The sequence below is a fragment of the Pocillopora verrucosa genome, chromosome 4 (assembly GCF_036669915.1).
Source record: "Pocillopora verrucosa isolate sample1 chromosome 4, ASM3666991v2, whole genome shotgun sequence".
NCBI lineage: Eukaryota > Metazoa > Cnidaria > Anthozoa > Scleractinia > Pocilloporidae > Pocillopora > Pocillopora verrucosa.
In genome coordinates, this window is record NC_089315.1 from 7613983 (window position 1) to 7625165 (window position 11183).

Sequence of the window (11183 nt, forward strand, 5' to 3'; positions counted from 1 at the left end):
ACGCGCGCAAGCGATATAAGGTGGTCAGCGTAATAAGACACTTCATTATGGTTAAATGACGTTATTCAATGTTTCCAAGTCACGCAAAACGTTTAAACCGAGCTTGTAGATCGCAAAATGTTAAGCCGTGACGCTTTTTACTGATGGAAAAGGGAAGTATTTGACAAGATTTCCGCACAGCCCATACTTCATTATATATATGCAGTTCGTGGATAAAACAATATATTTCCTCTGAGACTGCGGCGTTGTCTTCGAATACTTTGGGGTTATAACGGAGATCATTCCTATCCTCTTGCGACCAGTTTTCTATCAGATCGGTCACGCAACTTCTTGTTTTTAGATATTCAGTTTTAAGATGAGGGATTCAAATGGCTTGGATTATCGTCTCAGGAAAGAGATGAGGTATGGCAAGAGTTTTTTATTTGATAAAAATAATAAACAATTATAAGTGGTAATACATAGGTTCAGATCAAATTGTTAATGAAGTGAAGAAATAATCTTTTCTTTCTCAGTTTTCCACAACTCTTTAAGGTCATCTTTTAAATTCTCTCCTCCAAAAATATAATCAATACTTTGAAATGTCAAGTTCCACACTTGTTCTTCTGTGAGGTTAAATGTCCTGGCCATCAGAGAGTATTCTTCGGATAATGTTGTAGAAAACACACCCTTATCATCAGTCTGTCAGACAAAATAAAACAACATCAAAATATAAAAAAAATACATAATGGAACAAAACAGTAAGAAAGTAAGTCATCTAGATCCATCACATGCAGTCTTCAATTCAGTGTCAAAAAGATTATATGGTAGAGAGATATTTAAACAATTCTCTAATTTCTCACATCACTTTCAAAAATAAGTGTGCTTATTTTTGAAATGAAGGTTGTGACTGTCTTGCAATACGATTGAGAGACAGTGACAGAGTGATGCCAAATAATTCCAGTGATTTTTTTTTTTCAAAAATGACCCAGCTAATCAAAAATCCTGGCCTACAGTTTGTGGGGCACACCCTTATGCTAAAGCACAAAACAGTTTTTATTTAAAATGTGCTTTATAATACGTTCTGTAAAAATCATCTTTGGAAGGAAGTTTAATAAGAACCCCTCCCCCCAGCAATGTTGAAACCGACTACATATTTTCTGAATGTTTCCAGTGTTCGAATCAACATTGCAAAGGAAGAGAAGGGTATCAGTAGTCAGCTACATGTTTTTTAAAACAGGCTCAAGATTATCAACCTCTGTATTAGAACAGAAACTTAATTAGCTGGTTTGTCTAGGAATGTGCAAAACAAACAAGTGATAATGTTGAATATGAATACTTACACAAACAATACAAGGATGCTGTTTGCTGTACCAATAGCCCATGTGATGTTCAGAATATGATAGAACAGTCTTGGTCTTCACATTGGATGTGAGACAAAGTTCTGTTGTGAAACAAATGAAGTAACCTGAGTTTTCTGTCAAGGCTCTGCACATATAGAATTATGTTTCCCAATGGTTGTTTCAATGGATCATATTCAGTTATAAAAACTGGAATAAATGTGTTTATGTGTGGATGCATAGGAAGAATACTTTTTCCTTAGGAAGCACAGTGGACCCAAGTCCTGACTTAAATGTCTTGAGGAATCCAGGGATATGCTTAGAATATGTGACACAATATAAATGATACATCCAGCACCAAATGCAACAGGTGGTTCCTCCAGTGTATAATAATTTTCTCAAAGACCATTCCTCTCTTGGTGGCTATAATAATCTAGAAAAAGATATCTCCTGGGTTTACCCACCAAAATCTAATGATCATTTGTCAAAGAAACCGCAATTTATTTTAATTGATAAAACACATTTTCTATATGCCCCCTATCTGGTATGGACAAATGTGGAAGCTACCCTTATGATATGAGATAGCATTCATTGGATGGTGAACATTGTTTAAGTTCCAGACTCACCAATAGGAATAGAGTGTTCCTCTACTATGTTCACAAAATCTTCTGATCCACCATTTTCGGGATGAATACAGGTTCCATGTCCTATTCTGTCTGGGATTAAGTTTAGCAACACTCTTGATTCATCCAAGTCAGGAACCTAGTAATTACAGATATTGGTGAGATCACTGTCCACTTTGCAAAGTTTTTTGTATGTTGAACAGCAATCTACACCAGATGAGTCATCATTGGGTGGAGAGCAAAGGATTTTTTTTCTGTTTGAGTATTTTGAAAGCTGAAATCATCTCGAAAATATTAGTTACTTAGCTACTCTGTACATTTGTTTGTTTTTCTGTTTGAGGTCAAAACAAGCTGGCAGCCTGAAGTACTGAAAATTTGATTGGTAGAGAAGATGGCATGAGTTTTTGTGACCAAACAGTAGAAATGTTGCAATCCACATTGCAAGTGACTTACTTGAAAGACAAAAAATAATACTTCATTACTTATTCAAAAAACTCATTTAAACTTACCTCTGCAATGTGCAAGGCAAGTTTCAAGCCATTTTCTCTGGCCAGTTTCAGGGCAGGAACAAAATTGTTTGAATCATGTGCCTGAAAATGAGATGTCCTGCATGAGAAATTGAAACAGCACATGATACAGTAACTCTTAAACTCAATTTCCAAGATTTTCTGTATCTTTTCTATTTTTGATAACCAGGCATAACTATGCACAAAAAATGTAGAACATACTGTAAGATAGTATTCAATGGGGCACATGTTGACACCTGTCAACCTGAAGATATTATAAGATTTTTGTTCTTTTAGTCAACCTTGATTGCAAAAATATGTATTAATTATGTACTGGGCACAGAGATTTCCTGATCATGTGACTTGCTTGATTTTGAACTCAATACAACTAAGTTTTAGCTGCAGTATTGTTGCTGCAAAAGAAAATTACGGAGTGATATGCTTTTTTCATCCATTAGCAGTACTGTTGTTTTTATACTTACCTTTGGATCTCCACTTAAGTCTAGGCCCACAATAATCCCTTTGGCTTTTTCCTTGTACTGTATAGCTAAGTGTACAGTATCCATGGCATCATCTGGGCCAAGCCTCCGATTTATTGCAGGTATAAATCTTAATTAAAAACAAATAAACATTGAGGCATCTGTGGCTAATCAGATGGGAATTTATACCAGCTGTCGTTTCTCTCAATATTGAAGGGAGGATTATGTTATGAAGTAATTTTTAAGTTACAATACAATTTTGCTCTTCATGATTGTACAAGTGAAGCACTTCATAGAGTGGAGAGTCCAAGATACATAGTTTTTCTTAATCAGTCTAATAACTATAAAATTAATTATAATTTTCAATTTTTGAAATGAAGTCAATCTACCAAATTATGTCTCCTGATGGATGTGGTGAGGAAGTGGAACATTTTGGTTTGAAATAAGGGCCGGGTTTGGAGAACTGGGCAGCACACTCCTGAGAATAATTCCAAAGGAATACCTTCTGCACTGCATACTACCTCACTGTTATGTTGGGGGCTGTCCTTTTAGCTTCCTCAATAGCCTTTAAGACTGCTTCTATGTAGGACTGCTTTGTCATCCCTGTGGAAAATAATTATCAACATCACATTTGATTATTCTTAAAACTGTGCCATCCTTGTGTCAAAGGTGACCCATAAATTACATGGAATGTCAGATTGGCATGATTGTAAAATAAGGAATAATGACCTCAGATTTTCAATTCCATAGATGCATAAATTACACAAAATGTCAGAATCACAGAATTGTAAAATAAGGAATAAATGAACTCAGATCTTCAATTCCATTCAGAGATTTTATTGATCCATTAGTGGTTTGTGAGAGATGGTTTATGAACATGGTTCAAGTAAAAGGATCTGCAGATACTTTGATTATCACTGCACCTGTCTCAGGATTGGCCCTGGGTGTGCTTCTTAGCTCTAAGTACTTTGTATTATCCTGCTCAAAGTCTTCAATAACACTTTTTGTCACCTGAAAGAGATTTGAGAGAGAAGAAGTTCAATAATGAAAAATTTACATAAAAATTTATTGACTTTATAAAACTTCAGCAGGACTCAAACAAAGATTTAGCTACATCTGTTTTCTTGTGTGGTGCATGTGATTAATAAATGCCAACTTAAGTCGCACTCTTACCAGAAACACTGCTTCAGTGTCATCTACAAGCTGGTAAATGATGCCAAACATTGACAAACAACTGTAGATTAGAAAACAAAACAAAACTAACAAAAAACCTTAATTTTTAAGAGTAAATCCATCAATAATTTTGAATATTAATTCCTATTTATAGGTATTAATTGATGAAAATACATTCATTGACAGTGAGTTGAATTTTCACGCTGGTCTAACAACTAAAAAGGAAACAGCAACAAACAACCACATGGATAAACAAGTAGAAAAACAAGTGAGCAAAGGATGAAAGGTAAATAGAAGAATAATGAATAGGCAAATAAAATTATAAATGTCTACGTGGAAGAATGAATGAGTAAGAAAAGAAGTGAATGAATGGGTGAATGAATAAAAGGAAAAACATTTTGTCAAATGACTGCTTTATATCTTGGCACTGAAAGTGGATAAATACATCCATCATCTTAACCCTTTACACCCTAATGTCATTATGCATATTCTCCATACTGTTCTTTCTACATTTCCTAAGGTGCTGACAAGGAGAATTTGTTTATTGATCAAAAGCATCTTTTGTTGATAATCATTTCCTTCATTCTCATTACCTTAATGTTTGATTCAGGGGTGATGTAGTAAGGAGAAATTAGATGCTAGTCACTCTTAGGGGCTCAAGGGTTAAGCCACTAAATCCTTCAGATACTAACATCATAACTAGTTTCTCCATAACTTACTCGCTTAAATCTCGCTGTTCTCCCTTGTGAATTGTTGTTTGCCACTGGGACACAAGACAGTCATTGTTTCCTTGCTCAACTTTTCTTTTGATGAGCTTCTCGATCGTCTCTGTGCTTATGGATCCATTTATGTGGGCATGAAGTTCCTAGAAGGCAGTTACATTAAGATATGATGAATTTTTCAACGTGGGACGGGAAATAAACGACTCTAGTGAGCATGAATTCAATCCATTTCCATCATGGCCAATTCATAGCAAGGAAGAACTATGCATTGTTGCAGACAACAAGTCTCAAAGTCCCCAGATGTCTCCCTTATGAAGATAAAATGTACTATATCAAATAAATAAGTAAAAAATGTGAAAAACAGTTAAGGCATCTGCACATAGCCTCCTCTTACAGCACTCTTTTTCACTCACTGACATTTTGTAACCAATGATCATGAGCCGCAGACCAGTCAAAACTGTAAAGATTAGGGTTAGGGTTCTCCATCGTAGAGATCAAAATAATCAAAAAAGCCTCTACCAGCCTTAAGTGGTGTAAATAATATATTTTATAATCTCAATATTTCCTGACTTTTTAAATCAGCTATTCGAACTCTATTTTCCCTTAGTCGACAAAAAATTCACGTGGTATTTGCCCTGCCGGTTCCTACCCAAAAGACATTTTTTTCCCGACCATTTCATGACCTGTGGAGACCATGGAAAGATCGTTTCCAAATACTTACAATTTTCGGTATTTTCTTGAAAAAATTGAAAGGTATTTTCTCTTCTGCGACATCGGCAGTTTTCCCTGTACCGTCAGCCATGTTGGACGAAATCGATTTGCTACTGTTTGTTGTGATTGGCCAGTCTTGTCATTGACAAGTTAGAGACTTTCCCGCCAAAATCTGAATTTCGCGCTGCAGTACTAAACGATTAGGCTCATTCAGTCGTGTGCTCACGTTTTCTTTAAATTTTTTTATATTATCAAGGCAAAAATGGGAAATGAATCATCAGCACCGGTTACTTATGGAACAAGGCTTCTAAATGATGTAAAAGTTGAATGGAAGAAAGTAGAAATGGACGCAAAGTTGCCATCTCGTGACGGACATTGCGCGGCCGCCATTGCAGATAAACTTTACGTATTTGGTGGAGTTCGTTGGCTTTCTGATCTTGAGGAAGTTACAGAATCCAACGAAATTCTGGTTTTCGATGTTGGTAAGTGCTAGGGACAATAAGATGTATTATTGCGTTCGGGATTTTAATCTTCGACTACTTTAATGAACGTTCGTCATCGGCGAGCCTTGCCTAATTAGCGATCGCTTTGAAACTGGATAAAGCTTTTTTTAAGGATCTGAATAATTGTCATCAGATCGATTATTGTCTGGCTATCACGACGGGCAAACATTACCTTTCCACCCGAAACTTGGTGCATACTTGTCGAGAAGTACCTTGGACGATGACTTGTTCTCGAGCTTTTGAAGAATTTCGGAAAAAAGACTACCTTCGACTATGTCACGCTATATGAACATTTTTTTTTTGTAGTTTTAAAATCATTAAACAACGCAAATCGATATCTCAATATAATATGTGAAGTAAAAGGAATCTGGGACCAAACAAAGTGAAGCTAACAAAATATTTAGATGGAATTCATTACTTTTTTCCTGTATCTAAATTGGTCAGTTTTGTGTACTTTACCTCGGTTATAGTAGTTACTCTGTCATAACCAAACTATAGTCTCTCTGTAATTTTTCGAAAGCTTCTCACACATTGAACAAGATTATCACAGGAGGTGACGTTCCATCGGCCAGATCCTCCGCAACTATGGCTGCAGTGGGAATGAAACTGTATGTTTTTGGTGGACTGAGTAGAGATTGTGGATGGCTGAATGATCTACACGCTTTTGATACTGGTATGTGTAATTTAAAATCAATTCACACAGTGATTGTTGCGGATGAGAAGTGAAATATAAAGTCCATAACACTGGCACTGGCAGTGAAATACTTCCATTTACAGACACTCCCATAAGACAGATATTTCCCAAGTGGTAAAATAAATACCTGTGGTTCTAATTTTTTTCTGATAATTTAATTCTTTTCGAGTCAGCCACTTGATTTCTAGGATAGTGACTAAATATTCTCTCTACCGTCTTTGCAGATAAGGGATGAATTATATTCATCTGCATCAACATAATGAATGCAGACTTGAGCTGTATGTTGATTAAAACAGTGATATATACCAAATTGTAATAAATCCTTAAATAAAATGTATTATTGATTGCCAATTAAACGAGGTTTTGCAAAAGCCATTGAAGGGGAACTTTGATTTTTTAGTTTTTGTTTTGAACATTTTTTACCATAGTTGTACAGTTTTTCTCTTTTTTTGCATGGTCTTTAATTTGTCAGTTTTGTTATCCATTTTGGTTTTAGGCTCTCTTCTTTATGTTACATTTAATTTCAATTTTTTTATGACCAACAGACGTGTCTTCTTCCAGGGTCTCATGCTTTGCTATTTTTTACAGTTTAAGCACTTTTTCTCCACTTTTTTTTTCTTGCATCAGTAGGAAATTGAGTTGGTTTTCTGGTTTTTGGTAAGGATGTTAAGACCTTATCAAATATGTTTTTTTATTATAGAAAACAATCAAAGCCATTTAAAGTCACAAAGTTTAATGCTACTTGCTTGTTATTTCTGTACTGTTTCAGAAACAAAGCAGTGGCAAAATATCACATGCAAAGGCGTCCCTCCATCTCCACGTGACAAGCTATCTTGTGTTGCTATGGGAACCAAGATTATCTTCTTTGGTGGATTTGGTCCATTGGAGAATTTGGAGACAGAAAAATCTGAGCAGGAAGAAGCAGAGTTTGGTTGGTTCAACGATCTCTTCAGTTTTGATACAGGTAAGGACTTTAGAAATCAAATTGTAGGCATTGATTGCTTGAATTTAGAAACACCTTAATCTTAACTCTGCAACTTTGAAAGGATAATTTGGTTTCATCAACTGAGTTGATAATGTAAATTGGCCATCATAAAGTCATTTCAAAGCTGACGTTTTGAGCATTAGCCCTTTGTCAGAGCAAATGATGAAGGGCTAACACTTGAAATGTTAGCTTTGAAATTCTTTATGGTGGCCAATTTACATTATCAACTTATTTGATAAAACCAAATTATCTTATTTTACTCCTCACCAATGCAGCAGCACAGTTTCTTTAAAAAATTATCTTTCAAAAGGAGCCATGTCACAAGATTTGGAGTTATCTAGTGTTATTTAACAATTGGTTCATGTATCAGCATATGTTCATTGTGATAGGAAGAACTCAGGAACTTTGAGTAGGGCAATGTGTAGAGTTGATTGAAGTCCAGCTTCTTTTGGGCTTTGTAAACTTCCCATTTGTTGTGATTTTTGCATGATTTATTTTAATCATTGTTAATCATGCTGTTTACATGTGTCAACACAAGTTGCCAAGTTTTCTTTGCAGTCTGAAAGTAATCAAACGACCTTCCCTTTTCAGTATCTTATAAATAACTAAAAGTCTGTGTGGAAGAAGCGACAATGAGTCTTAAACAAGGGAAATCCATGCATAGAATCCAGGGAAAGGTTTGAGATGATTATACAATTCAATAACCTGTTATCTGCTGTTGATTCTCCAGAGAACTGTACATGGGAAAAGCTCACTCCTTCATTTACTGGATCTCCAACACCCAGAGCAGCTCATGGAATGTGTGCTGTTGGATCAAGACTTGTCATCTTTGGAGGCAGAGACAGTGTTGGTAGAAAGAATGACATCTTTGTTTTGGATACAGGTGATTTAATTCATAATATTCATACACTTTTCTCTCCAGCATCCTTTCACTTCTTGTCATTAGATCATACCCTCACCCCCTCATCTGCCCCCAATTTAGCCTGTTATTGGGAAAAAAAGGGGGAAATGTGGGCACTCAAAAAACTTGGGAGTAAGGAAAGGTGAAAGAGGCTACATGGGGCCAAGAAATTGATTCAAATGCAAGTGTTGGTGTTAACCATGAAAGTTAACCAGTTGTAAGGTCCATGTCAGCTGGTATACTGGAAGGAGGTTTTTAAAAAAATTCTCACAGGCACTTATTCTGCAACTGTTTCTTCAATGATTGCTACTACTGTGTGTCTCCTTGCTTAGAACTTGACTATGCCCTTACTTTTTCACCCTTCTCCTTTGAGAAGAAGAAGAAGGGCAAGAGAGAGGGCCTGGAAAGGGTTATTATTTTGGACTCACTTTTTTATCTTTTTTGATACACTATAAGAAGCTTTATAATGTTAAGTCAAAAGCAGTTGAATAGGTAGTACTATGATTAACTCTTAGACACAATGGAATGGATCTCAAAGCCAACCTCAGGACGACAACCAGAGCCTCGTTCATTCCATACATGCACAGCTGTAGGTAACAGAGTGGTAGTTTTGGGTGGAAGAAGTTTGGAGAATGCACATTTTGATGATCTGCACATCTTTGACACAGGTAAATTATGAAGCAGTGACAGTCTTTTTTTTGTGGGCCCAGATATAAAATCTTGGGATCTAAGCTTGGCCAGTCCTGTCATACTCTGCTCGGTGTATGCGAATATCACATAAGATAAATTGATTTGCCCAAGAGGTTCTTCTGTCTACCTCTCCATGTAACTAGCTGCAGAAATAATGACTCGGTGTGCATTATTTAAGCAAATTCTTTAAAATTGATCGTCAGTTGTCAAGGCAAATACAGAATGAGTTTGTTACAGTCCACAAAGTTATACCAGCCAAGAACTACATTGAACTGAAATCCATGAAAATTATTTTGCACATTTTTGTTTATCATCTGGAGCATATGTGAAATGTGTGAAATAAGATCCACCAAGGAAATACCAAATTTGAAGGCAAGCTGGTAAGACAATTCTTTTTCAAGCTCCTTCTCTGCACTTGCTTTACACTTAAAAAAAAAACCTCTGGACTGGGGCTAGTACATATTACCCTCTGATTTCCTGATTATAAGAATGATCACAGCTTTTACCTCTCTCAATTGCTAGACACAAATGAGTGGCTGCAGCCATCAACATCTGGTAGCATCCCTCATGGCAGGGGGGTACACACAGCCACGCTGGTGGGAGACCAGTTGGTACTTTATGGAGGTTCATCTGATTTTGATGGAGAAACAATGCAGTGTCAGGAGTATCACGGGGATGTATATCTTATTGCAAAAGGTATAGTTTGCGATACATTCCATCCAATGCTGAACAAAATCACTATTAGTATTCCCCCCAAAAGAGCACATTCTCATTTGAAGTTCCCCCTTTTCCAAGCTTTAATAAAGGAAATATATTGCATATTGTGATGGACAGGTGTAAAATTTTTCTTACTTAGAGCTTAGCTTTTCCAGTCTTAAATGCCTTGGCATGATCATCCATCTCCTTTTTTTATTTTATCCAACTTTATTTTTGTAGAACAATTCTTGTCAGGGATGTCCCAAGGTCCAGACCCTAATGATGTTCCTCCTGTTCAAGCTCAAGGCCCCTTAATGACTGGTGGATTTGCTAATTTTCAAGAGTGTCAAACAATTGAGGAGGAAGACAGCAGTGAATATGAAGACTCGTCAGATGAGCAATAGGGAAACAAAGTTACTCTTCTTACTTTGAGAAAAGAGGCTGCATTCAAGGGAATTAACTTATGTACATGAGCAGTAGCTGGTAATGAAATGCTTTTGTTTTAATCACCTGAACAACAATTTTTCCACTAAAACTGTTTTGAATTTTTTTTTTTTTAAAGATTATCCAGCTGTTGCTTTGTAGATGATAAAGCCACCATCAATGACACTTGTACAATATTGTAATAAAAGCTAATCCACATTTTATTGTGATTTATTTGTCATTGCATTGCTCTTAATTTGATGATGGTGCAATTTCTGTATTTGCTTCATATCTGACCTTTTTAATATTCCTAAATTGTATGATGTGAAACTAATTTTGAGATAATGCCCAAAAATTTATGAATTATCCCTAACTCTCTTGAGAGAGTTTAGGTCAAAACAATAATTGTTATATGACTTCAAGTGATTTAATCTTAGATTGCTTTAATGATATTGTCTGGCCCTAAGAATCCTCATACCTGAAATGAAGTTGGTTTATAGCCTTACTGTATGCAATAAAAAGCCACTAATTTCTATCCAAGAAGAATGAGCTCCATTTATTTTCTTGGGACAAGATCTTGCACATTTGATTTGGGTACAGCTAGAAATAGTAATTACTTATCTAAAATTTATTTTTCCTTGATGCTTTATGTTAAAAAAAATACTAGGTGAAATGGAATCCTGATGTCCCCATATTTTTATCATTATTACTAATATACACCCCTCCAGGTTAGGTTGTTCAGTTTAATGGATATTGATTAA

The 11183-nt window shown here is 35.8% G+C and overlaps 2 protein-coding genes across 3 annotated transcripts; one reads left to right on the top strand and one right to left on the bottom strand.

The window, feature by feature from the left end:
* The first annotated feature begins 103 nt into the window (after positions 1 to 103).
* LOC131786545 (kelch domain-containing protein 1) lies at positions 104 to 10948 on the top strand. Of its 2 annotated transcripts, none has more exons than XM_066166092.1 (9): positions 104 to 402; positions 4252 to 4383; positions 5787 to 6012; positions 6554 to 6706; positions 7497 to 7691; positions 8443 to 8595; positions 9129 to 9281; positions 9826 to 9999; positions 10240 to 10948. In XM_066166092.1, exons 3-9 carry the CDS (start codon positions 5793 to 5795, stop codon positions 10401 to 10403), a joined length of 1212 nt encoding a protein of 403 aa, XP_066022189.1. In that variant the 5' UTR covers positions 104 to 402; positions 4252 to 4383; positions 5787 to 5792; the 3' UTR covers positions 10404 to 10948. The 2 variants fall into 2 exon arrangements, with proteins under 2 accessions (XP_066022189.1, XP_058959591.2); XM_059103608.2 differs by having other exon boundaries at positions 4284 to 4383.
* On the bottom strand, positions 404 to 5726 carry LOC131786573 (adenosine deaminase-like protein). The gene is made up of 10 exons (XM_059103630.2): positions 5541 to 5726; positions 4817 to 4962; positions 4098 to 4158; positions 3848 to 3935; positions 3446 to 3527; positions 2928 to 3054; positions 2449 to 2529; positions 1943 to 2078; positions 1320 to 1420; positions 404 to 678 (listed from the first exon to the last, which is right to left on the bottom strand). The coding sequence occupies exons 1-10, from the start codon at positions 5619 to 5621 to the stop codon at positions 478 to 480; spliced, it is 1104 nt and encodes a 367-aa protein (XP_058959613.1). The 5' UTR covers positions 5622 to 5726; the 3' UTR covers positions 404 to 477.
* Positions 10949 to 11183: the final 235 nt, after the last annotated feature.

Excerpts from the sequence above, each read along its gene's own strand:
- LOC131786573 (XM_059103630.2), bottom strand. The coding sequence starts at position 5,621 with ATGGCTGACGGTACAGGGAAAACTGCCGATGTCGCAGAAGAGAAAATA. Across the intron at positions 4,159-4,816 it reads GAACAGCGAGATTTAAGCGA|TTGTTTGTCAATGTTTGGCA; the intron begins GTAAGTTATGGA and ends TCTAATCTACAG. Across the intron at positions 2,530-2,927 it reads ACTTAAGTGGAGATCCAAAG|GCACATGATTCAAACAATTT; the intron begins GTAAGTATAAAA and ends TCTCATTTTCAG.
- LOC131786545 (XM_066166092.1), top strand. The coding sequence starts at position 5,793 with ATGGGAAATGAATCATCAGCACCGGTTACTTATGGAACAAGGCTTCTA. Across the intron at positions 6,013-6,553 it reads AATTCTGGTTTTCGATGTTG|CTTCTCACACATTGAACAAG; the intron begins GTAAGTGCTAGG and ends ATTTTTCGAAAG. Across the intron at positions 6,707-7,496 it reads TCTACACGCTTTTGATACTG|AAACAAAGCAGTGGCAAAAT; the intron begins GTATGTGTAATT and ends GTACTGTTTCAG.